The sequence below is a fragment of the Zootermopsis nevadensis genome, unplaced genomic scaffold (assembly GCF_977971745.1).
Source record: "Zootermopsis nevadensis isolate Lab colony 2312 unplaced genomic scaffold, Znev_1.0 Znev_ptg000032l, whole genome shotgun sequence".
NCBI lineage: Eukaryota > Metazoa > Arthropoda > Insecta > Blattodea > Termopsidae > Zootermopsis > Zootermopsis nevadensis.
This window is the reverse complement of record NW_028259164.1, coordinates 1911551-1935999: the sequence shown is the minus strand read 5'-3', so window position 1 is coordinate 1935999 and position 24449 is coordinate 1911551. Positions and strand designations below refer to the sequence as shown.

General features: G+C 36.9%; 2 protein-coding genes and 1 long non-coding RNA gene across 6 annotated transcripts in view; 1 reads left to right on the top strand and 2 right to left on the bottom strand.

The window, feature by feature from the left end:
• Positions 1-7572, bottom strand: part of shg (DE-cadherin) — a 406513-nt gene extending 398941 nt beyond the window's left edge. The window contains exon 1 of the mRNA XM_087359676.1: positions 7352-7572. Coding sequence (XP_087215802.1) covers positions 7352-7357 — 6 coding nt within the window. The 5' untranslated portion in view covers positions 7358-7572. The remainder of the gene's footprint in view (positions 1-7351) is intronic.
• Positions 7573-8862: 1290 nt separating this feature from the next.
• LOC110841356 (G patch domain-containing protein 2) lies at positions 8863-24435 on the bottom strand. 4 transcript variants are annotated; one of them, XM_022086839.2, is made up of 12 exons: positions 24307-24435; positions 22919-23132; positions 21635-21729; positions 21386-21534; positions 20995-21135; positions 20495-20674; positions 19809-19885; positions 19227-19471; positions 18748-18872; positions 17022-17138; positions 15980-16122; positions 8863-15085 (listed from the first exon to the last, which is right to left on the bottom strand). In XM_022086839.2, exons 2-12 carry the CDS (start codon positions 23070-23072, stop codon positions 14901-14903), a joined length of 1611 nt encoding a protein of 536 aa, XP_021942531.1. In that variant the 5' UTR covers positions 23073-23132; positions 24307-24435; the 3' UTR covers positions 8863-14900. The 4 variants fall into 4 exon arrangements, with proteins under 4 accessions (XP_021942531.1, XP_021942530.1, XP_021942532.1 ...); XM_022086838.2 differs by lacking the exon at positions 24307-24435 and adding an exon at positions 23501-23683; XM_087359678.1 differs by lacking the exons at positions 8863-15085; positions 24307-24435 and adding exons at positions 15348-15648; positions 23501-23684.
• On the top strand, positions 9782-21603 carry LOC110841362 (uncharacterized). Its single transcript, XR_002547182.2, has 4 exons — positions 9782-9887; positions 9933-11039; positions 14917-15047; positions 20498-21603. It is a non-coding gene; the product is annotated as an uncharacterized LOC110841362 (long non-coding RNA).
• Positions 24436-24449: the final 14 nt, after the last annotated feature.

Below are 24449 nucleotides of genomic sequence, written 5' to 3'. Positions count from 1 at the left end.
ATTACTGCAATAAGGAGTACAGGAAACAGGGCTGTCACAATTAGCCTTCGGAGACAGCGTCGGTTTTCATAGACAGGCTAATTAGAAGTGGTTCTTGCTGCTACTACGCCCAGCTGTTCGGGTTTCTGGTGCAACACAATTAAGGCATAAGCTCACTGAAATCCAAAACAACACGTACTGAACCACCGCAGAGTTTGCAAACTGCTGAGACCAATCTTGGCCCAATTTGACTGCGCCATAAATTTCTCAGAAAGCTTCATAGTGTTTTCTGGGTAGAAACACGCAATGTGAACACATGATGGGGAAGGCAATATTTGTTAAGCCTATTTCGGTGTAATTTTACATACATATAATCCTACAGCCCTTATCAGAATTCATCATCAAAAATATAGAATTATATTTTGATACTTAACATTAAGTTCACCAATTTTATCATACGCAGTTCCTTATACAGACATAGATAGATTTCATAATAATAGATATTCATCTAATTAACCCTTTGAAGTCGAAAATTGTCTAAATAATATTTAAAAATCCAGTCCGTACCGCGTAAGAAAACACTACTATTCAGCATTACAAAGATCAACTGGTTAACCCTTTGAAGCCGAAGCTCGTCTAAATATTCAGGAATCCAGTCCGTACCGCGAAGAAAACACTACACTTCACCATTACAAAGATCAACTGGTTAACGCTGTTTAAGGAAATAATCGCTACTTACAGCGAGAGCCATACAAATCCCATAGATACAAAATGCATCATCACTGATTTTTAAATTAGATGGTACATATAGTTACCATTGATCTTCAAAGGATTAGTTTCTATAACTTTTATACGAAGCAATTTTCGATATGCGTTAAACTTAATGTATACAAAACATACATATATCCTCCTTCGTCTCCGTCTCTCCTGTGGTTGCTACAGTAACGTAATGAGTATTATAAAGCATAAATCGATCGAACTATGTTCCCCTGTCTTTTGTTTAATACACAGCTTCTATGCGTGCGTATCCTTTTGAGCTCTCGTAAGACTATTATGATACGCGAGCAACCTCATTCTTTCAGTACAGTTTATTAAAGAAAATTCTGAGCAAATAGCTGGCGCCTTGTCTAGTATGTGACAAAGAGAACGTACCAGCACAGTGTACTGCTATTGTATGCCGTATTTTAGCTTTGCCCACAGCAGAATCTATAATTTTAGACTGTATAGTGCTTCAAGTGTTTATTCAACTGTTTCTGACGACAGCTAATTTTTATTTATAATAAACTAATATTAAGATATGCGTAACTCTCCTCAGTAACTCCAGGAAAATGCAATGATAGTACCTTAAATTAAGACACAACCTCTTCCTTCGGGACCCCTTCCAATTAATTATTCAGCTATCAATCTATATATAATTCGACGCCATATTAACTGAGCTACAAATTACGAAGGGCATATTTTACAACGTCGCAGACTACAAATTACAAGATTAATTAATTAATTCCGTAAAGCAGGGTCGTTTTCAATTCGCAAACAACAGTCGCTCAGTTGACAAAATGTTTCCCGCCTTTTATATAACCAGAAAGTTCATTACCGTTTTCAGAAGGCAAATTAAACCATTCCATAACTTCACAACCCTATTCCTTGAAGATACTTTTTAATATTATCCTCCTATCTATACATAGGCCTTCAGAATGGTCCCTTCCTTTCGAATTTTCCGGCCAAAATGTCACATTCCTCATCTCTCTCATGCGTGCTATACAACATGAGAGAAATCGTCGTTAAACAAAGCATAAATAAATAAATATACAACACGCCTACTTTATCCGCGTGTATTTTTTTTTCCTGAAGGCTTGTCACAGTTGCTGCCACACCCCTCGCTGTCATAATTCGTCAGAAATGTGTTTCATCGCGTGTTTATAATCGCTTTATTTTGAGGCACAACTACTACGACACCCTGTTCCCGCAGTGCGTCTGTAAACAGCGCTCGGGCGAATGGCCCGTGGTGATAAGGTCCGACGGACCAACTCGTGTCGGACTGAATCAGTCCAGAGACCCCTGTACCTCCAAGTGGGGCGAAGCAAATCGTGGCAAATGACTCGATATAAAAATGGACCGCTGTAAGTCGGCTGACAAATTGCAACTGAACTGTCGGACAGGCCCTAACATTTTATTTCTCCGGGGAATTCCCTCTCGTCGTCGTCAACCCCCCCCCCCCCCCAAATCCTGCATCGTCCACAGTCTGACATTGGTTATTCAAAGCGAATGCTGGTAGATAAGGACCACTGCCATGTTGCCAGCAGTCAATTCAATCTCACTCGCGCGAAACAAATGCAGGAATATAACTTATTGTTTTGTTTAGTACAGTCTCATACACACATAATAAAGCACTTTACAATTTTCAAATATGCCACTACGTTTATTTAGAAAGAGTAAATTTAAAACAAAACTTTTTTAATTTATGTCTTTATTGATCACCTATAATCTATTCATTAATTCTATATTAACCCATGAAAATCTAGTGGTAACTACGTCCCACAAGATATACTGGGGATCCTGGGAACTACCAGTTCTTCAAGTGCCTGAGCACTGCGGGTCCCAATTTTACGTTGGCTTTGATCTATAGACATTTTTTGGTAGGACTCCTTGGACGAGGGATCGGCCCGTCGCAAGGCCTCTACCTGTACACAGGACAGCACAACACAGACATCCATGGCTTGAGTGGGATTCGAACCCACGGTCCCAGCGACCGCGCGGCCACTGCGGACCCCTCACATGATATATCCATCAACAATTCCGAATTTCGTCCACAGAATGTATTTCCCGAGTTTCGTATGATTCTCCGAGCATTTCATAAAATAGTGTAAACCGAAATATTTTCGTAATGATTAAGAGTCCTGTTTTCTTTCAGGCACGAACTGAATGTTTAAATACTTATACGAGTTTTGGCTTAAAAGGGCCAACCCTGACAAGACTAGTGGAAACGTAGTTCCAAAAAAACATTATAACTTGTGTTGGGCAAGGCCGTGGTCTAGGCAACACGGAGTTTTCCTCCGTGGCATCCCAACAATTACTCCATTCACACACAGAAGAAGGCAATGGCAAACCACTTCTGGATCATCTGCCAAGAACGTATATGAACAGGTCCCAGTCCGAGAAAAGGATGGAAGGATCCTGTTCATATGGACCTGTCGTCAGACAGATCACTAAATAAATAATAGGTTAGGTTAGGTTAGAACGCTGGCCTTGTAATCCTGGGGTCTCGGGTTCGATTCCCGGCGGTGCCCGAATTTATAACTTGTGTTGGGCAAGGCCGTGGTCTAGGCAACACGGGGGAGTTTTCCTCCGTGGCATCCCAACAATTACTCCATTCACACACAGAAGAAGGCAATGGCAAACCACTTCTGGATCATCTACCAAGAACGTATATAAACAGGTCCCAGTCCGAGAAAAGGATGGAAGGATCCTGTTCATATGGACCTGTCGTCAGACAGAACACTAAATAATAATAATAATAATGCCACAAGACTCGTGGTCCTTACTGCAAAACTTATACCTAGATGGCTTGGGATGAGTTCCACCACAAATTTATTTAAATCGATAGATTCTTAGCCTATTTAAAGGCGTTTATTGATAATAATAACATCGAATGAGATGGTACATGATCATAAATAATTAACAGGTATCGGCGATGCCAGGTTAATATCTCGGCTATCTTTACTGACGGTTTACCTCAGTCCCTCCAGACAAGTCTAGGGAAAAACATGTTAAATTAGGCCACGACCGCTTCAATTACACCACTCTTAAATTTATTATTCAATAAACATTCCATAATTCGATGTTGTACATTATGAGGTACTGATAGTGTCGTTAAATAAGCCATTAAAAGGAAATAATAATAATAGGTACGAATTAAAAAGTATCTTAACCTGCGCAAAATTTGAAAGCTCGTATATAAATTTCTTCCGCATACCACAGTGTATAAGGCTCTAACGCGGCGAGAGTTAAGCAATGTCTGCACACGGATTATTTGGCACTTAAAAACATTTTCGATTAACTGATCTGCCTTCTCTTTCTAACGCCAGGCGAAGTTCGTAAACCACAGAAGTGGGAAAAAGACAGGACTGCAACGGACTGAAGCCATAAAAATGACACTTGAAGCAGAATTACCGCCAATAACCTAGCGCACGCAGGATACATAATAAAAGGACCTCTCCAGTTAACGATAACTGCAAATCGCCTACAAGATTGCTAGAGCCCGTAAGTTTCACGGTAAAAGTCTTCTCTTAGCCCCCAGTTTGATGGCAGCATTCAACTACCAATATTGGTGTAAAGCTGTGGAGTACCTCCGCTGATGATTTCAACCACTCGTTGATGGCAATCCCATGTCCCTACACGACGCATCCGGGATCTCTCCCCTTGCTCTACACCTCCGCTCCTCCAAACTGCCTAAGCCATCACTTTAGCGATGGAACGAAGATAAATTGTCACCAAACACGTCAGTAAACTTAAAAAGATAAAATGTAGTGGTGGATTCTTTATTCACATACTCCCAAGAATTCAGCAGACGAATATTTTTTTATATATTTTGATGACGAAACCTTAAAGGGAGATTAAATGCTTCTTGAATAGGTAATGAGCCCGTGGGTTATAACTTCTTGCACTCATGAAAAAATATGAGTCACAAGCAATGGCCTTTACCCTTTGAAGCCCAAGCTCGTCCAAATAATATTTAAGAACTTGGTCCGTACCGCTAAGAAAACACTACACTTCACCATTTGAAAGATCAACTGGTTAACCCTTTGAAGCCGAAGCTCGTATAAATATTACGTAAGAACTCAGTCCGAACCGCGAAGAAAACACTACACTTCACCATTACAAAGATCAACTGGTTAACGCTGTTTAACGAAATAATCGCTGTCTATTCTAAGAATCGTACAAAACCCATAAATACGCTGCTTGGGCAGAGTTACGAAGTTTCTAAGCATGTGGTACATATAGTTATCACTGGGCTTTAAAACGTTAAAGAATTGTGAAAGTAGTAAGATTTCAGGTTCTCACGGCTGTAATGATAAATATAACTGTCTTCTGAGATGTTGCACCATGTAATCTGGTAGAAGTTTATAGGTGTTTCAGAAGTGCTTACTGCCTCCATCATCAGGGCGATGAGTATCACGGCGCAACATTAAAGAAGACAGCCATCTTCATAGGTGACATCATTTTCCGAGATAAATACCCATTTTAAGGTATTTTTATACAAAAATACGTAGTTTTAAATGAAATATGAGTTGTCTGAGACAGATACACTCGCAATTCAGAGCATCATTTTTAAACGTGGCCCATATAACAAACTCTTTGCAAGGCATCGCGATTTATCTAGCCTTGCAGCTAGAGCGAAAGTTCTTAAAAAAAAAAATGCAAAGTCATATCTGAAGGGACATTCGCCCATCAGACTCCCTTCAACTCTGACACGGACTGTGCATAAGCCACAGAACGAGAAAAGATACGCGCTGGGTCGTTGCATCTGCCATCGTCTGTCCCACGTCAAATTAAATAAGAGTTCAACTCTCTGAAGTGTGTTTCCATGTATGATGGGGGGTGGATAATATGACGGTTAAATTGACTTCCTTGCGTTCAGTGATGGGGTGAAACAGGGTTGCTGATAATGGTACATTATCTGATCTTACTACAGAACGAAAAAATAAAAAAAAAAGATTGTACTTGACTTCTGTGATTTTAACATTATAAATTTTTTACAACTCTCAGCATCTCTAGAAGGATTCTCTTTCCCACGGACAGATGGCACTGGTAGAAACAACGAGCTCGAAGTCTTGTAAATTCCTTACCGTATTTGCCTTCATTATTTAGTAAACTTTACTTGGCGTTCAATTCTAGGTTCATTCTAAGGTCACATTTGGCCTCTTACGAGAATTTTATAGTAGTAGGCAAATTGTATTCAAACAAAAGCTAACTACTCGCGAATCTGTTTCCTCCTATACACTAGCGAACTTCAAGGGATGGAATGGGGTTTCCATGTTCAGTTCTGAAATGGTTCATACCCTTCCAGCCTGATGCTAGAGTAGAATTTCATTAAGGTACACTCGACGACTCAAAAATTGTTTCTGCATGTATCTCGACACAAATATTAAATAATTCAGGCCAAACTCCGAAGTTATCGTAAGTCGACCTACATCATATATATTCCAACCAATGACATTATAAATTTAATAAGTTCAATGCGTTACATAAACAGTTTTAACACCGCAAGACGAAAATTAACCTTAACAGTTTTATATATCAAAATTTAAAACAACTTAAGAAACTACGCATTGTGCGTTCTGATGTTGTCATAGCAGCCAGAAAATTAAATTCCTACCTTAAAAAAAATTGTTGTAACTTCTCTAAAAAAATAAATTAACAAAATTGGTAAGTGGTTCACATGTTCAAGAGACCTCATTATTGTTGTTGTTGTTATTCATCCTTTGTCACCTTACGGTGATATATGACGTTCCAGTCATACAAGCTCATATCAAACAGAAGCATGAAAATAATTCATACTAAGAAAATTACACCAAATATAACTACGCGAACAGATTGAGGTTAGGAATCGAAAAATGTATGACTATAAGTACAGATGAGCAACCAGTATCATAAAAATCATCATCGATAAAGTTCTTAGCTGAGTAATAACATCTACCAATGAGAATCTGCTTAAGCTTCCTTTTAAAGAGCAAATTATTACTGATCTGTTATAAAATTTACATCCTGCAATAGTCAGTCTATTAGATTTCTAATTTATGGGCATACTATTATGACTGAGGTTATGACTCTGTAAACCACATAAATTCTTTCGTACTTTGATATATATTACGAACACAAAGGTAACTGTTCATCACTGGAGGCTTGTTTTCTGTGCAGGGTTGTATAACACAAAAGACTAATAATTATAATCATGTACAATAAATACACTGGACTGAGATAAATGTTACATAACAAACATTATGTTAATTGAAGCAGTATGAGCACGCAATACAGATTTATGTATAAGATTCATAAAAAATCATCACCTTCCAGTGTCTTTTATAAACCAAAATGCAAATTTGACATAGTTTGGGGGGGTAAAACATGTATCATAATAATATAACGTGACCAATAATCTCCGGTTAATCATTATGCACCCTACACTTTATGTGGTCCATAATTATGAATTATTTAAAGTAACTGGCCAGTATATGACAGATGTTTGAATTTTTGCACAATTCTTGTGTTCCTGTCACAGGTTTATCTTTAGACAAGAATATGTTACGCTGAAATAAATTAAATTATTTACAGACATAATTAGCAAGCCATTTAATAACGAAAAATTACTTACATTCATGGCCCTTCATCGCTCACATGGGAAGAAACTGCATCTCGTGAATTTGCACTTCAGTTTCCACGCTACGTATTTCAGACATTTCTAAACAGTTAAATCATTAAAAACTACCAAAATGGCCAAATTCCATTTTTAATAAAAACAGCACGATGTCACGGTAGAAGCCGCACGAGAGAACACGTGTCACTTATGCAAAGAACTGATTTCGGTCACATGAGACGGACAAGTCCAAAGCACGAGCTAGAGGGGTGTCAGCTTCTGTTGGTTTGTAGCTGTTTGGATCGTTGCGGCATCTGCCATAAGCAAACTAAAACATTGCCCTACTCGGCGTTTTGCTGTTCACTATCGGTATAACTAAAAGTTTCAACGTTGTTATCTCTGTTATTGTGCTAGACAACACGTCATATAATAACGTTCAGGATGACAAACCACCATCATTTAGCAGGAAGAGGGCCGAATGAAAGATTTGGTTGCATACCCCTGGGATACGGCCACCCGGCAGATTCAACGAAAGTAGAGCTGTTTGTTGATAAAAATAAACAAACCCAAATTTCAGAAGTTCTCAACTGACAGCCTTTTGGCACTTTGTTTGCCACCCTACCACCCAGAACTAAATTCCATTAAAAATTTGTGGGCAATGGTTAAAAACTGGGTGGGGATGAAGAATGTCACATTCCAATTGCAAGACTCCGACTACTACCTAACTCCCCTCTCTTGGCTTAGCGCATTTACTGTAACCATGATACTTGCGGGGTGAAGGAGGAAAAATAGCATTCCTTGCAAGTCTAGAGATTACAGCCGTGAACACTAGGTGCCACCACTTCTCGCGTGTCTGCTTCAAACAAACATTCCTATTTTGTCTGTACCAGACTACTGAAAACATCAGCCACCGCACTCTTACGGGACAAAACAATAACAATTATTTTCAATGTAGGTTAGGTTTGATTCGTTTACTGTGACAAGCAAAATAATTATCAGTGCCTATGCAGATATTATAATTTTGTTAAATATGGTTTTACCTTAGTACTAAATATCAGGTTTGAAACCTGCATGCAACACTAGGTGCCACCACTTTTCGTTCACTTTTAATTCTTGCAGTGTTCATTCATTCGAGTGGTTCTCAAAATGTCACCAAACACAATGCATTCATTACACAAAGCTTCAAATATAATGTGTCAAAACGTCAGTTAATAATATTCCAGAGCTATACGGGGTCCGCAGTGGGCGCTTGGACCGTGGGTTCGAATCCCACTCAAGCCATGGATATTAAAATAAATTTCCATACCAACATAACCTATCCAGACCTTAAAAATACGGTCTGAAAAATTTAAAACACAATGGCTTCAAATAATAAAACCATTTTGTTACAATTTTTTGTGGGTTCAGTGATAAATCCTCCACAGGGAGACCAGACATAAAATTTGCATCATCAGTTTAAGTTCCTCTTATAAAATAATTGTAGTTCAAGTACAGAAGAATCAGCAAATATTAATCATGTGATACACAAATTAAACAAGAAATCCTTTATCAATATTGTCTACCACAATACAATAATATCCATCAGATCAAATTGTCATACCTAACCTCTGCAAACATTAAGAATACACATTTTATTTCAAAGAAAATTTACACTCATAAAACTGAAATGTGATAACATAACCTAATTTGCACGGTCATTCCAGTGAGTACATGTACAAACATAAGCACATGCACGCACAAAATATATTCAACACAGAAAGATCTTACACTGTGACATAATAACTAAAATAAAGTTGAATTTTTATTAAACATACTCAGCATACATACAGGAAGGATATCTATTACAAACTGATGCATATGTTCTTTTATTGCTACGTATTACGTCATTGGTGTGCAAACATCTCGGGAATTTCTATGTTAAATACTGTCCTGCATGACGATGCACTGTAAATTAAGCTAATTAACAGCGGAGGCACGAATTTAGCCACTTACTATCATAAAGATATCAAGATTTGTTCTTGAATGTGAAATATCCTATAGGGAGCATGGCCAATGTAGCAATGGAATCTGCAATAATTCTTCACTGCCTTAACCTTCACAGTGGCGAACAGGAAATTTATACACATACCTAGATTGTTTTGACAGCAGGCAGAATCCAAAATACAGTCTTCTTGGTTGTCACACCATACAGTCTGGCAGGTGGTTACCAACATTTCAGATGAAAACCTGCTTCCACCTTTATTCAATTTAAAGTGAAAATGGAGGCAAAAGGTTCCTTTTAAATGTTGATAACCTCTATAAGATTACGTATGTCAGAATCCACAAGACCATGATGTAAATTAAGAATGTTTTGGGTTGACCAAAGGATGTTAACTTAGTTTCATGTAAGAACAAAGCCCTTGAATCAACCCAAAGTAATAATAATATCAGAAGACTAAACAAGAATGTGTCAGCCTTAAAATGAAGAACATTTCTCGAAGTTGGAAGACACTCATTGGTAAAGGTTTTTATGCAGGCACCTTTTAAACAAGAAAATTCATTATCCAAAAACAAGGCAAACACTGAATTTGGAATTAATATAATTAATTCCAAAAACAAGGCAAACACTGAATTTGGAATTAAAGTAATTAATTCTTAAATATACCAAAAAGTATCTTACAGAAAAGTTGCAATATCTGTACATAACCTAACACTGTGATAGTCCCCATGGACACATTTTAGCCCTATTTTGAAAATTATGATTAAAATTGAAGCCAAAAATGACCCTTAACACAACAATTTTGATTGTAATGTATTTATGTATGTAATTTGTTGTTTATTTTTTGTTATTCATCTTCTAGATACTTACAGATAACATTCACAATGCATTTCCTGTGATAATGATGAGGCTACAATGTGAAACATTTGGATTAGTTTATTTCTGAAAGAGACACTGGACTGTAACATCTTTCATGTAATGCTCACATTCATCTGTCAATTTCAAATACAGAAAAAAGCTTGTAACCTGCCATGTAACCACATTAGGGCTCACAGTATATATAAGAAAAATTACTTATAAAATCCTTTGAACCGGTACACTTTCAAATGTTTGTTTTGTGATCTTCTGCCTGTCAGCAAATGTTTATTATTAATATGAGTGATCACTGTACAGTTTGTGTCCATGCTGAAATATTCAAACAACCAACTGCTTATTATTATGACAATTTTTATACCAAATTATAGTAAAATTTCACCTTGATTTCTCATACAAAGCAACATGGCAATTCTGATAAACAGTATGTTACTTTTGTTTCATGCTAAACAGCTTTTATAATCTTGATTTTGACTATAATAAATTAAAAACTAAGTGTAAACAAAAGATTATTCAAAACAAAATCAGTTTTTATTAGAATCCACATCGACACTTTTGACTGTAGGAACAGACGATGTTATGAAAGCCCTTCATTATCCGTATATTAATATAGATTAAGAAATGCCACATTCTTGAGATAAAACCACGGAAATTCCACCTATGATTTCCAACTTCCACACTGCTCAGTACGATCCCATAATACAGGCAACACACCTGACGAAAAAGTGAAAACATTCCAATGCTACCAACTGATCCATGCCAAGAGAATAAATTCACATTCCCTCTTTCAATAATAATCTTTTCCTCGATACACTTCACATCCCACAGTCGAGAAGAACCGAGTATCAGTACCTGGTAAATTATATCATAAATCAATTTACAAGAAATTCAATTGAATTCATATATATTAAAATGACAGATAAATGTTTCACACACACCCATTACATGTGTCTACAAACAGAGTTAATACCAAATACAATACTGAGCAAACATAAACCTGATTTCACTATTACGTAAACCTTCATAAACCAGTTGTCAAATGTGGGTATAATATATATTATTCTGTTAAAAAAAAGATAAAGATGTTAGGAGTCTATGTTAAAACAAACATAAAGAAAATAAAAAAACACGTAAAAATTAAAATCTTGCCCAGACCTTTCCACAAACATTCCTTAAACCTTAAATCTGGTAAAATAAAATCAGTCATATGATACCACTTCATATATGTTTGAGTTCACAACCTTTTCGAAGCAGAGGTTATATCATCAGAGTATATTCCTGCTTTTATTTGGACTTATATAAACTACTTTTCTAAGAGAAACAAGCTTATGAGATCACCACATATATCAATCCTTGACTTGTAAATTGCGAACTATTCATTCTCACTGTTCCAATTTTTGCATCGGTCAAGAAGTCGTACATCGACGTCTACTTAACATCAGTTATGATACACCATCCTAACTGAACTGAGGAGGAAAAGGATGGAAGGAAAAATGCTGTGCAAATATTTAAAATAAAAACAAAAAAATAAACAAGTTCTGTAACACCCAATGAACAGCGAGGTAATATTTAAGGATAGTTTTTAATGGTTCTTAGAGTAGTTCAAACTATATATCAATGAAAGGAAGACGGTGAATCACGAACTGATAAAGACGTCAACTTCAACCAATGTCATGGATGGTCAAAGCATCATATTCATTTTGTATGACGTGACGAGAGTACTTACAGAATAATTCACAAGTTACCACAGTAAACGATTTAAGGGATTTTTTGAAGTAATGTAAAATTGAGTTTAACCTACATTAACAGGAGCTTTTTTTTACATCTCATAAATCATTCACACATTCATTTCATTGGCTGCTGGAAGTTTTAAGATTTAAAACTAAAAAACAGAAAGCAAGTAATATAAATATTTAATAATAATATGGATAATGTTAAAACAAAAGTCTATTTTTAATGAATTTGTCCCCCTTACTCATTCAATTAATGTTTTTTTGTAAAAAATGACACAAAGTCTAAAACAATTAAATATTTCAAAATCGACTATCTAGTACACTAAAATTGAATTGTTTCTCATAATTAGGTCCATTTGCTTAATCATAATTCGAAAAAGCTCACTAAAATTAAATGAAAATAATAAAGGCAGAAACACAATCAAAATAAGTCACTGAATAAATAAAACACTCACCTTATACACACATTTTTTACAGTTTTACAATCATATTGACAGAATACTGTCATCAGCTATCACAGATAACAATTACAATTAAAACTGTTCATCATTATGCAATCTAGTATCAATTAAAAATGCCTCATCAGTAACTACACTCACAATGGCAACTGAAACCATAAAAATGATCCATCAAGGTGACTGATGTTCTCTATCAGGCTGTACAAAGAAATAACATGAGTCACTGAGTCTTTGTCCGCAACTCCTCAGCTGCCGACAGACTGACAACAACAATCAGTGGCTCCCTTACCTGAAAAGGGCACTCCTACAATGAACGCAGTAAACACTACAGCAAATAATGTATACTATATATATACAGATCATACATAAAATACATGTACAGTTAAATTATATTAAAATATATTTTACAAATATAAATACCTTCATAAACATTCAAAACTTGTTGAAAAATACTTCATTACTACACAAGCATCACCATTCAGTAGCTTCATCTCAGATTAATACATTTTAAGTGTAATTATTATTTGTAATACTTGATAATTATAAAACTCTATAAAAGTGTGTATAAGATGACTCTTTTATTTATTCACGCTAAAGAATCATCACTTAAATAACAATAATTTACTTTCACCATATAATGGAGAAAACCAAGTTGATACAGTCTGAATTCAATGAGTACCTATTATAATACATTTATATACAAAGATACTGCTCTAATAATAAAATATTTAAAATATAAATAAACAAATTAAAACACGGTATTTAATATCCTCACTGCAACACCGTTAGTTCCACAGAATGGGGAATTAACGACTTCATGCAAATAAAAATCTCAAATTACTCGCTCGTCATATAAAACTTACATTTGCAATACACTTATTTGCTTTGTTTTTACCCCAATACATAAACAAGTCTTTTTTAAAATACTTAAAAGGAGACATACATAATTAATTCTCAATGAGAAATCCTTGATTAGAATAAGATATTCATATATTCTTCAGTTATATTTAACCAAAGTTAAAAGTTGTGGCGCATAAAAGAGAAAAATGTGGCAGTCTGTAATGTGTAAAACATTTTATAGGAAGGAAGCAATGACACTGATGAAATGTGCTGCAAACCTTAAAAGTTAATCTTGTCAGCAGCATAACAATTTTTTTTAAAAAAAAATAATATACAATACAAAAATTGTGGTACAATGATGCACATTTCCAGATAAAGTAAACGTCTACGAGTTTATTTCCAACATCTGTACTTCTAATAATTTAATGGGAAAATAGGTGACTTCAAAATAAGTTTATCTTGTGCAACTTGTTTCTAAACGCAACTTATTCCAGCTTAAGAATTTAGATGATAAAGAAAGCATACAAAATTCTCACTTCAAAAGTACAATGTGAGGGTTAGTTCTGTCAGCTCTCCACCCGTCAGATTCCAGCACGGCATAAATTAACTTCTTGAAGCAGCTAACATAACGGAAGTTTATTTCTGACAGACCTGTGCTTACTGTTTCCAAAATTTATCATCACATTCTTTTGCTGACATGCTGACTGTAGCTCGGGCACTGACTCCAAAATTTCAGAAGGTGCTCAGTTTCGCATTATAAACTCCCCCAGGAGACAATCTCAAAGGAATCAAAATGCAGCTAACAAAGGGCCATCGGGGAAAGAAAGAAAAACAAACAAACAACAGAATGAAGAATCTCCTTAGCCGAAACAAAACTGACCACATGCAACTCAACTGGCTCCACTGCCCATCAAAAGCGTGGAGACAACAAACATTATGGCACGCTTTATACAATCAACAAAATATTTTCCAGGCTCAAATGAGTACCTACGTATGACGATTCAAAAATAATTATGGGGAAATGGTTTAAAAATTCAACTGTACGGATGGGAAGTTGAGGAGGTGCTCAGCACTCGTTGAAATCGTTCAATGAGTGCCCAAGCCGCTACAGGGCACCTACGGACAGCAGTAAGCTTCAGATAAAGGATGTTCTTTCACTATGAGGAGGGAAAAAACATTACGAGTAATTAAAAGTAAAATGATGGGCCCTTGTGGACATAGTAATGAACTTTTTGGTAACATAAAAGGCAGGGAATTTCTTTACTAGCTGACTGACTAAAAGCTGATCACGAAACACTCTGTTCCATGATATGAGATAGTATAATAATATATTGTATCCAACAAAATCATCAGAGAATATTTCAGTCTGACAGCAGCTTAATATAAACAACTGACGAGATTGTCTTCAAAAATTTCATTTTCCGTATTACATTTAAATCAGAGTTTAAAACCAATATCTAAATTAATATGAATACAAAAGTCCTTTGAGCAAAACAGTCTCATTACAGGGAGGGAGAGGAGACAGCGAGAGAACGGAATCTAACTTTCTACATATGACATGATTACATTTAGTGCCATTCTTATCTGCCTATAAAACATTTTCAATTTATCCTTTAAAGCTAATTTTTTAGCTTTTTCAACATTTATGAATTAAGTCATATACACCAATATCACCAATCAACTTTTCAACTTGATTTGTAGTTTGGATTGTGGCCGAGACCAACATATTTTGGGCGGACTGCTGCTACAATTGGCTCCTGGATGCCATTACTTTGTGCACCGAGCCCAGTACCAGGCTCCCAGCCCATCCCACGGAGCATCTGATTCCCGAGGTTAGTCTCAGGAATTGGCAGTGCGGAACTCCCTACGTCTACAGGAAACAATAAATTGCAGAGTCACAAAATTTCTGGGAATGTTAATAGCTTTCAACTAACTGCAGAGCACAGAGAAGGGTGAAAATGATTCATTAAAGTTATAGATCATTGATAATTTTGAACACCATAAATGGGAAGATGCTATTCTTCCACAGACTGCCTTTTCCTAATCTGATCACGTTAAGAAATTGTTAATATTTTTATTAATTTTGCTAAATCGAAATATTTGTGCACCTGAATGGTTTTGGTCAACGCATTAAAGTTTTGTACCTGGCCGCACTCCTACCTTCAGGTGACCGCTTAATTTTATACTACTAAACTTAATGGTACCTGCACCTTGTGGTGGTGGGGCTCGAGTACCTTGGTGACCCCAAGAGCTATGCTGGCGGTAGCATAGCTACTGGTAGGGCCTCCCTAGCCAGATTGGTCAAGGGGGAGAGGTCAGACTAAGACAGGTACCCTGGTCCTCCAGGTTGGGGGTTGGTGGCAAGGCTAACAATCTTGCGCCGTAAAAAGGAAGATGTTTTGAAACCTCGATCAAAGCCTCCGACAGACGGACCTAACAGAGGACCGAATGGAAGTGGTGAAATGAGGAGGCCATGGACCAAATACGGACCGGAGAGCCATAGAAGAAGAAGAAGAAGAAACCGATAGTTTACACTAAAATTAAAACACTGACAATATTCAACATGTAAAATTTCAGGTTCCCATGGCAACAAGTATGTAGATGCCTGTCTTCTGGGTTGTTATGTTGCCTGGTAGAAGTTTACTGCCATCATCAGAGCGACTGCCCTGATAATCGAGGCAGCAAGCTCCTCACACACCAATAAACATGGCACTACAACCCTGAAGACAGGTGTTATACTAGTTCACGTGCAAACAAAACTTACCTAGAGGAGGATGTGATGACATGTTTGAGGCTCCGGTGCCAGGAGGCATCTTCCGCCTTCTCTTGAAGTCACTGAGATGATGAAGTCGAGCTTGTAGCCTTGTGAGACGAACTTGGTCCACACGGACAGCCTGCATCGTGTTCCTGCCATCACATCCAGTAGGGAACACCGATTCACAGTTAAACAAGATACTAATACATGGAAGTTGTGTTAACATAATAGTTTAAAAACCACCGAACCAGATCGGTGCATACAAAAGTCCATAAAACATACCAGACGAATCAATCTGGTGGTGATGATGATGACGGTACGACTACCTGACTCTCCTGAGGCTGTGGGAAAATATTCCATAGATTTGCCCACACATCTGCATAAAGTTGTTACATTTCCCTCCAACCACCTGGCCACCCTGTCTGCATAAGTGTTGGTCGTAACAATCTTTGCTAGTGCCAAGACTTGTCGGCTGGGACTTTTTTCTGCAGCCTCGTTATAGTGTTGTAGGAATATTTCTAAGAAAGACAAGACTTGGCAGTCTTTATGAACGCATTAATGAGCCTTTCAAATCTGCATAAGGTAGGAAATTTCCTGAACATATAAATGCTTCTCGGCTTCTCATAAAGGAATTCTTGTTCCATAGAGTTACTTAATTATATAAAAAATACCACCTTATATGATGGCCTGAATATTCTGTTATACGTCTCTCACTGAATATCTGATCAATGTCAATTTCCGTGAAAAAACTTTTAAATGAATACTGAAGGAACAGGAAGTTCTCATGTATAATGCAGATAATGATGATGGTGATAATGCAGTCACAACCCCCAACAAGGACCTATGTACTGTAGAAGTTAAAAGGAAAATACAATCAAACAACACTCTATTACAAATTTAAGAAGCCTCTCGGCATTTACGTCAATTTCTGCGTCTCTGATATAGGGGAATACGCCAGCTTCTCTGCAGAGGTCATATAAAGAATTACTTGGATTTTATACCTACTGTAATTGGACCCTTAAGAAAATGTAAAATACAGGTTTTACTGTACCTGGTTTTGGTAAGAACAGCGCAGGTCCGGCGGTTTGGGTCACTTGTCATTTGGAGAGAGTAAAGGTTTGCTAAGTGGCATAGCTGATCTAGTTCCTGTTTCTGCATTGGGTGAAGCCTGTGTACAAAAATTGAAAATAAAGGCACTTCTATACGAAAGAAACGATGTAAAGCGGAGTATAACAAGTATTAAAAGCACTACAGTGAAACCTCGATGCATCGTTTTCGGCGGGGGTGGGAAATAAAAACGATGAATGCGGGAAAACGATAGATGCGGGAAAACGATAGATGCGGGAAAGCATTAAAAATTTAAAAAAAACAATGTTTCTCTTTCAAAGTTACTTCTTTTTACCAAAAAAGTCTTTAATGGACAACTGGTTTGTCGAAACTTTACGTTTTAGACCAAACAGAGCACTTTCCACGTTCAAAATGTTTTCTTCGTCACGTTCACTAATATTAAGCGCATAAAAGAACGACTTCACTCTCGCCAATGCAGCGTGCGCTTCGGCAAAACTCGGCAAAGCTTCGGGCTCGCATTCGTCGTCTTCTTCTTCCTCACCACTCCAACCCCTTTTGCGGACAATAACAGGAAGAATGGAAATACTATTACTGCCGAACTCAACGAAACGTAGCTGTAGAAGACCCTGAACCGCTGGAAACGAGATGAACCAGAAGAATGAAAAGTGCCGCCAGCCTTTCCTTTGTACTTATAATAAAAGCATTTGTGAAGAAATTCACACTGCACATGCCATTTGGCATCGCTGGAACGAAATATGAGTGCACCCAAATTAAAATCGTAAAATTTCTGACAATGGGCACCGCCATTCACTCCAACTATCACCCCTGCACCGCTGACCCTCATTCCAAAAGAATGTGCTGGTTGGGCGATATAACAGGTTACCGCTACTGCGTATTCCAAAAACATTATGCGTCTTTCGGTATTAATTTATCTCTAAACCCAGCATTTTAAATTCTCAGAAACGATCATTGCGGGAAAATTGTGGGCCGGGACTAAGATTTTTGAACGATCGATGCGATAAAACGATAGTTCGAGGAACGATAGAAGCGGGAAAATGTAACATTATTTTATATGGGATGTATTCGGGACCGAACAAAACGGACGATGCATCCGGGAAAACGATAGTTCCGGGAACGATTGATAGAGGTTTCACTGTATTGCCATAGTATATTCAGCGCTCTGCAAGATCACATCTTAAAAATTTAGTATCAGCACAAGATACAAATAAAATATCATTCAAATTACCTATTAAGTTTCAATGATTCAACAACAGATCAAAATAATTCAGTGTCATAAAGATCTTGGTTTGAAATGACCTCGGCAATGAATACGAAGACTGTATATTCTTCCAATATGTCGGTAACAACCTACACGACTACGCGGTTTTACGACCCAGAATACCACAACTGACATCTTCATTACTGTTAAAACATCAAATCTGATATCTTTATAAAAGTTTTATATTTTTAAAAAATCTGTCATCCTATAGAATTTTAAAAATGCTACATTGAACAGCACCGTCAATCCATATTTTACAGACACCTGTACATATGTATTTGCAAATTAACATTAATTATTCATATTTGTTACGTATCAGAACAAATATGTTTGTGGCTCAAGTAAAGATAGCCTCAGTGGAAATTGCTAACAGTAATTTTTTAATTCGTAATAAAAAAAAGGTAAATTAAAATAGACCTGGCGTTATTACCTCAGCTCGGACTGACCGGGATCTTGAAGGAAACGAGACAACTTCTCATTTGCTGATGTGACGATGCTAAACCCCGGTCTCTCGCCACGTATCCGTCTTCTACCCGCTCGAATCTCTCGTCCATTCTGAGAAGTGCACAGCGGCGTAAATTAGTTTTCCTTCTTATGTTTACTGCCAAACGCATTTACTACAGCGACTACCTATCGTAAGATAGATGCTATACCTATCTCTTTCAAATTTGAAAGATAAATGAGAAATGGCAGGAAAAATATCACAGAGTAGATAAGGAACTGAGAAAAAAGTAGTCATGACCAAGTTTGATATAACATTCTTGGCATACAATCAGGAATTGAAGCTTTCGCGGCATATAATATAAAGTTATACGAGTTAATGTGCGTGTCTCATATGAGTACAAGCTACGACACAATAAACACCGTCATTCACGAGGCTTGCAAATCTACGATAATTCTGTAACTCACCAGCCCTTCTCTGATCCACTGCATGTGAACACGATAAGCTTGCTTTGCCTCTTCGGAAAGGTGCTCAAAACTTCCGGTAAGAATTGCGTGGAAAGCAGGGTCACTATCCTCATCTGCATCTGTTACCTTGTCGGCACCCCCTTGCGAATTCCCTGAAGTCTGGTCCCCCTCGTCTTCGTCCCAGAGGCCTTTGCCACACACTGACCCTGCATCTCCACCCCACCAGTCACTTTGTTCGTCATCGCCTGCATCAAGATGAAGCAAAAGTAAAGGTGCAGCACAGATGTAAGGAAGAGTTATAAAAAAAAAGTCTGGAAATGTAAACGCAGTGTAAGAATTCCGACATGTTCACCAGAATTTGACCTTTACGAGCAGAACCAATGATATCGGGGTTTTCCGGGGTCAATGAAATGTGCGGGAACTGGTGTCATTTAAATACAAACACCTATACTAAAGAAAATTCATTAAAGTCTACTCTTAATAACATTAATGCTTAAATTATAGTCGCTATACATGGAACTGCACAGTTTCTTTACGCAGCTAGAGCCCTTCTTGCTGAGCATTAAAGATGCGTGGTCTTACCTTCTCGTCCTTCGTCATTTGTATATATCCCAGTGTCACTCTCTGAACTACTTAAGCTGCTACTGCTCATGATTTCACTGTAAGAGACAAAAATAAGCATTAAAAAATTCGGTACTCGTGGGTTATCGGTACACATGACTTTAAAAATAGGTTAGGTTAGGTTTAGGTTAGGTTAGGTTTAGGTTAGGTTTGGTTTAGGTTAGGTTAGGTTTGGTTTAGGTTAGGTTTGGTTTAGGTTAGGTTAGGTTTGGTTTAGGTTAGGTTAGGTTAATGATAAATGACATATACTTGAAAGTTATTATATTTTATTTCAATAAATGACAAATTATTATATTTTATTTTCATATGCATGAGATGTTAACTGTTATTACAACCTGTCTCCAGAGGCCAAAATTCGCTTATAGATTTTAGAATTATTTTAAAAATATCACCGTTATCATTTGTACACTCACTGTTAGGTGAATCCCAAATTTTTATCACGGTACCAAACAGCAATAAATAACTGAACAAACTAACAGATAACAACAACCGAGTATACGGGTATACTGATACGCGTGCGCAGTTTTCCGTCCAATCCAAGTCCAGATATTCGACTCTCCCGTTTTGTGTCCCGATAACCAACAAGTACTACAAAAATTTCTCTATTATTTCATAAACATTTTGCTAATCTTTGTAATTATGCTTACCAGTGGGTGGCTGAAGCAGAATCAAAATCCATGTGACTCTCATCTGTACTACTCAGACTCATCTTGTGAATGGCAAGAATCCGCGAAGTTTTGGATCTACCACCCGCAGAGGGTCTTTCGCAGTCGACACTTCTCTCTCGTGTACTACGCTTCCTTTTTCCACACAGAAGATTGCTGTACCTTAATGGGATAATGCGTACGGGATAAAAACTTTCGCTCCTTCGGAATAATACGGCACATGACTCTCACATGCAAAACTGTAGACGGAAACACACTGATCAAAGAGAGATGAGGTTTTCATAGTGAGGATCTTGACGTTGGTATTCATGCCTCCATCTTCAGGACTAAAAGAGACGATGCGTTCCTCGCGATGTTGGTATCTACCCACTGTACGTACACACAGCGTTACAACCCAGGAGACCAACAAGAAGAACAGTTATCACACCATCTAAAGTCATTTTATTCTAAATCTTAATTAAATTAAAATAAATTTGGCTTACTTGTTTTCACAGTTGGGTGAATGTTTCACGACTCGCTTCTTTTTTCCGCTGGGTAATGGTATTACAGGTACTGCAGCATGTGATGTGGAAGGATTGTCTAATTCTACTGGATCCACTGCCATTCGCTTGAATTTACGTTTCCTGTTGCAAATATGTTAAAAATAAAAAAAAGACGCATTTTCTTTAAGGTAGTTTACATTATTGCTTTTATGAAACAGAAATGCGTACACAATTTGATGAGGAAACCTCTTGGAGAACGTTCACTTGGAAAACTGAGAAGCTGGGAAGATAACATTAAAATGGAACTTAGGAAGACGGATTAAGAGGATGTAAGGAACGGACTAAATGTCTTAATCTTATAAATTCATTCATGTAGACTTCTTAAAAATACCTCCGTGTGTTAGGGTGAACTGGTGAAAAATTCTCATTGAATGAATCTGATTCAATATTTCCATGAAGATGAATAACCGGGCGAGTTTTACGAGTCAGTGGCGCAAGCTGACGGTAGACACCCGTTGACGTCACATCGTCCGAATCACTCTGTAAGGAATTTAAACTTGTTAGCTCCGAATATTCTGTACTTACGCAATTAAACTTTGAATCAAAGCATCTACATAATATTAATATGAAAAACTAATACCTGATGTAAGCTAGAGAGGCCTTTATCACGGGAAAGCATTAGTTCTCCTATGCTACTGCTGGAATCATCGCTCAAGGTTTTATGATAGGCTGCAGCTGAAAAAGCGTACAGTAACGCAAATAGATATTTTATATGTTATTCTAACCTCAAAAATAAAGCCATAAAACATATTATATCAATGACATATAATTATAAACACTGAAGAAACAAATATTAAATTAAAATAAATAATATACGAATGGAAGAGAATTTTGTCTCGCAGATTAGATTCGATTAACTTTATGCCACCAATCCCATCAGATAAGAAAAGCAGAAAAAACACCATCACAATAATAAAAGTAACACACAACTCACAAAAATACAATAAACTGGTATCAGACACAACTGGCAGAAATTTTTTTTAAATAATATCAAAACTTCATAAATTAAAAAATTTCAAAATTTCAAAGAAACATTTTGTACTTGGCAAATTTCTAACTATAGTTTTCAAACGATGCCTTTGTTATGGTAAATATCATTCCCAATTGTTATCCATATTACTTTCATTTATCAATATAAGTATGATGTCATTCTGAAGCAGTATCACTCAGTTTCTCATACTGGCTACATAAATATTACTAACCTATTTTTTTTATATTTATTAACATTCAAAGTGAGGTTAAAGGTATCAACTTGTATTTCTTTGTTTTAATGATCGTGTGCGCACACCAACTAATAACAGATGCATAAACAAGATGGAAGACTACACGTACTTTAAATGGACATCGGAAAATGTGCCTAAAACAGTAGAGTGCATGAGGAAAAATAAAATAGAACCAAGAATAATTTTGTAAAAGTAACAGATGTAAGTAATGGGCATAACATTTGTTTTCATTCAGAGTTTAGTTTTTCTACACAGAACAAATTTATTTACATTCCATAGATCGTTCATAGGCCTAAGCAAAGGATATAGAATATGTCATTGAACAAAAACAATACTTGTTTCTAATACAAACATAAATTACATTGTTATGACAGTAGCTTAGAGTCAACTACAGTATTACCACAAAAATTATTACACAAGACAGCATAACCACAATTCCTTAAATGTATAATAGCTGAAAATTTCTGGTTGTGGTAAATTCTTTTATGGAGTAGGAGTGAGATAGGAAATACTATTTTAGTGCTGGCTTCAACTTCTTTATATCGTGATTCTGACTTTATAATCCGAGGGGGAGGGGGGATAGAGTTGAATAGCTTAATTCTAAAACAGTATGCCAGTAAACAAATTAATTCACGCCTTACGAAGGTTCCCTGTAGATCGGGCACGTCTCCGAAGACCCCATCGCCGACGAGATGACAAACGTGAAGATTCCTCCAGTGCGTTGGTCAGATCTTGGACCAGAGCTTCCATCTTCATACGAAGGTCTGCTGGTACTGCTTGGAAAACACGCTCCATCGAAATTTCAGTCTACCTAGTGATGCTAACAAGCAGGAACCAGCAAAATGCTGATTTTTGCTGAAAAAAAAATTATTTCTAAATAGGATGTGAGGTTTTCACAACGGTAAGTCCGAAGATGGCTCATCAATGTGATGATGGAGGAAGCAAGGACCTCCGAAACGCTCGTACTTCTCCCAGACTACAAGGCGCTACAACCCAGAAGACAGCCATCTTCGAATGTTATTTCTATTCTCATCATGGAAGACATCGATATATCAGGAACGTTTCACTCCTTTTTAAGCATATGCACAATTAAACAATATGTGGGATTCGTGTCCGTAAATCGTAAACATAACATAAAAAATTCTTCCCTTCTGTAACATGTCATTCACGATAGCCTACTTATCGCAAAGATAAAACATTTGTTAATATGCATAAAAAAATACCTTTACGTATTTTAGCTCAGAGCTCGGTCTCTACCCTATCGTTCAGAAATATTTAAGTAACAAGACAACTGAAATCTTCTGAAAATCAGACCGGTGAAGATATACACAACACCAACATTCCATTGAATAAAATGTCACACAGCTGATATTTATTTTACATTAATGCACGCTAGAGCTCAGCACACGTCACTTGATTAATTCTTACTAGTGATGTCAGCGCACCATATGGGTTATCCACGGTAGATATGACATGTTGGAATAATCTCTGGATAAGAATGCTAGTGTAATATGATATACTGGGACACGCAAATAGACACCACAAACGAAACCTAGGCTGGAATTATTTTATAACATGTCACTTATGTAAAGAAATGTAGATATCCGTCTTCTGGGTTATTGCGCTGTGTAACCCAGAAGACGGATATCTTCATACTCACCGCTGTGAGAACCTCAAGTCTTACATTATAAAGAAATGTAGTTTCACGAATTTTTTACTGCAATAAAAACGTACATCAGAAGAAGCAAAACAATTGATTACTTATATATGCTACACCTGTTACATTACCTCAGTAACATTTCGAACACCGTGACTACAGTTGTGAATGGGAGTTCGGTCATCTGTGATTAGAATAGTCATTGCCCCCGAAACATAATTTTCAATTGCAATGTAATTATAATTAATAAAGCATTTGATCTTGTTTACAGTAAAAAACACATAAAACTTGGATTCTATGTCGGAAAGCGAAAATGTTCAGTCTAACACAGACAAAATCTCTACATGTTTCAAGTGAACGTTACTGGTTTACCTTGAAGGAGAAATAGGCGTTGCCTCATTATGCACGTCTCATGTAACTAATTTACACATGAACCAGTCCTTTCTCGTCCGTCCTCACACGCAGAAAATTGTCACTGTTTAGCACACGGTAGAGGTGAAGAACAGAATAATTGT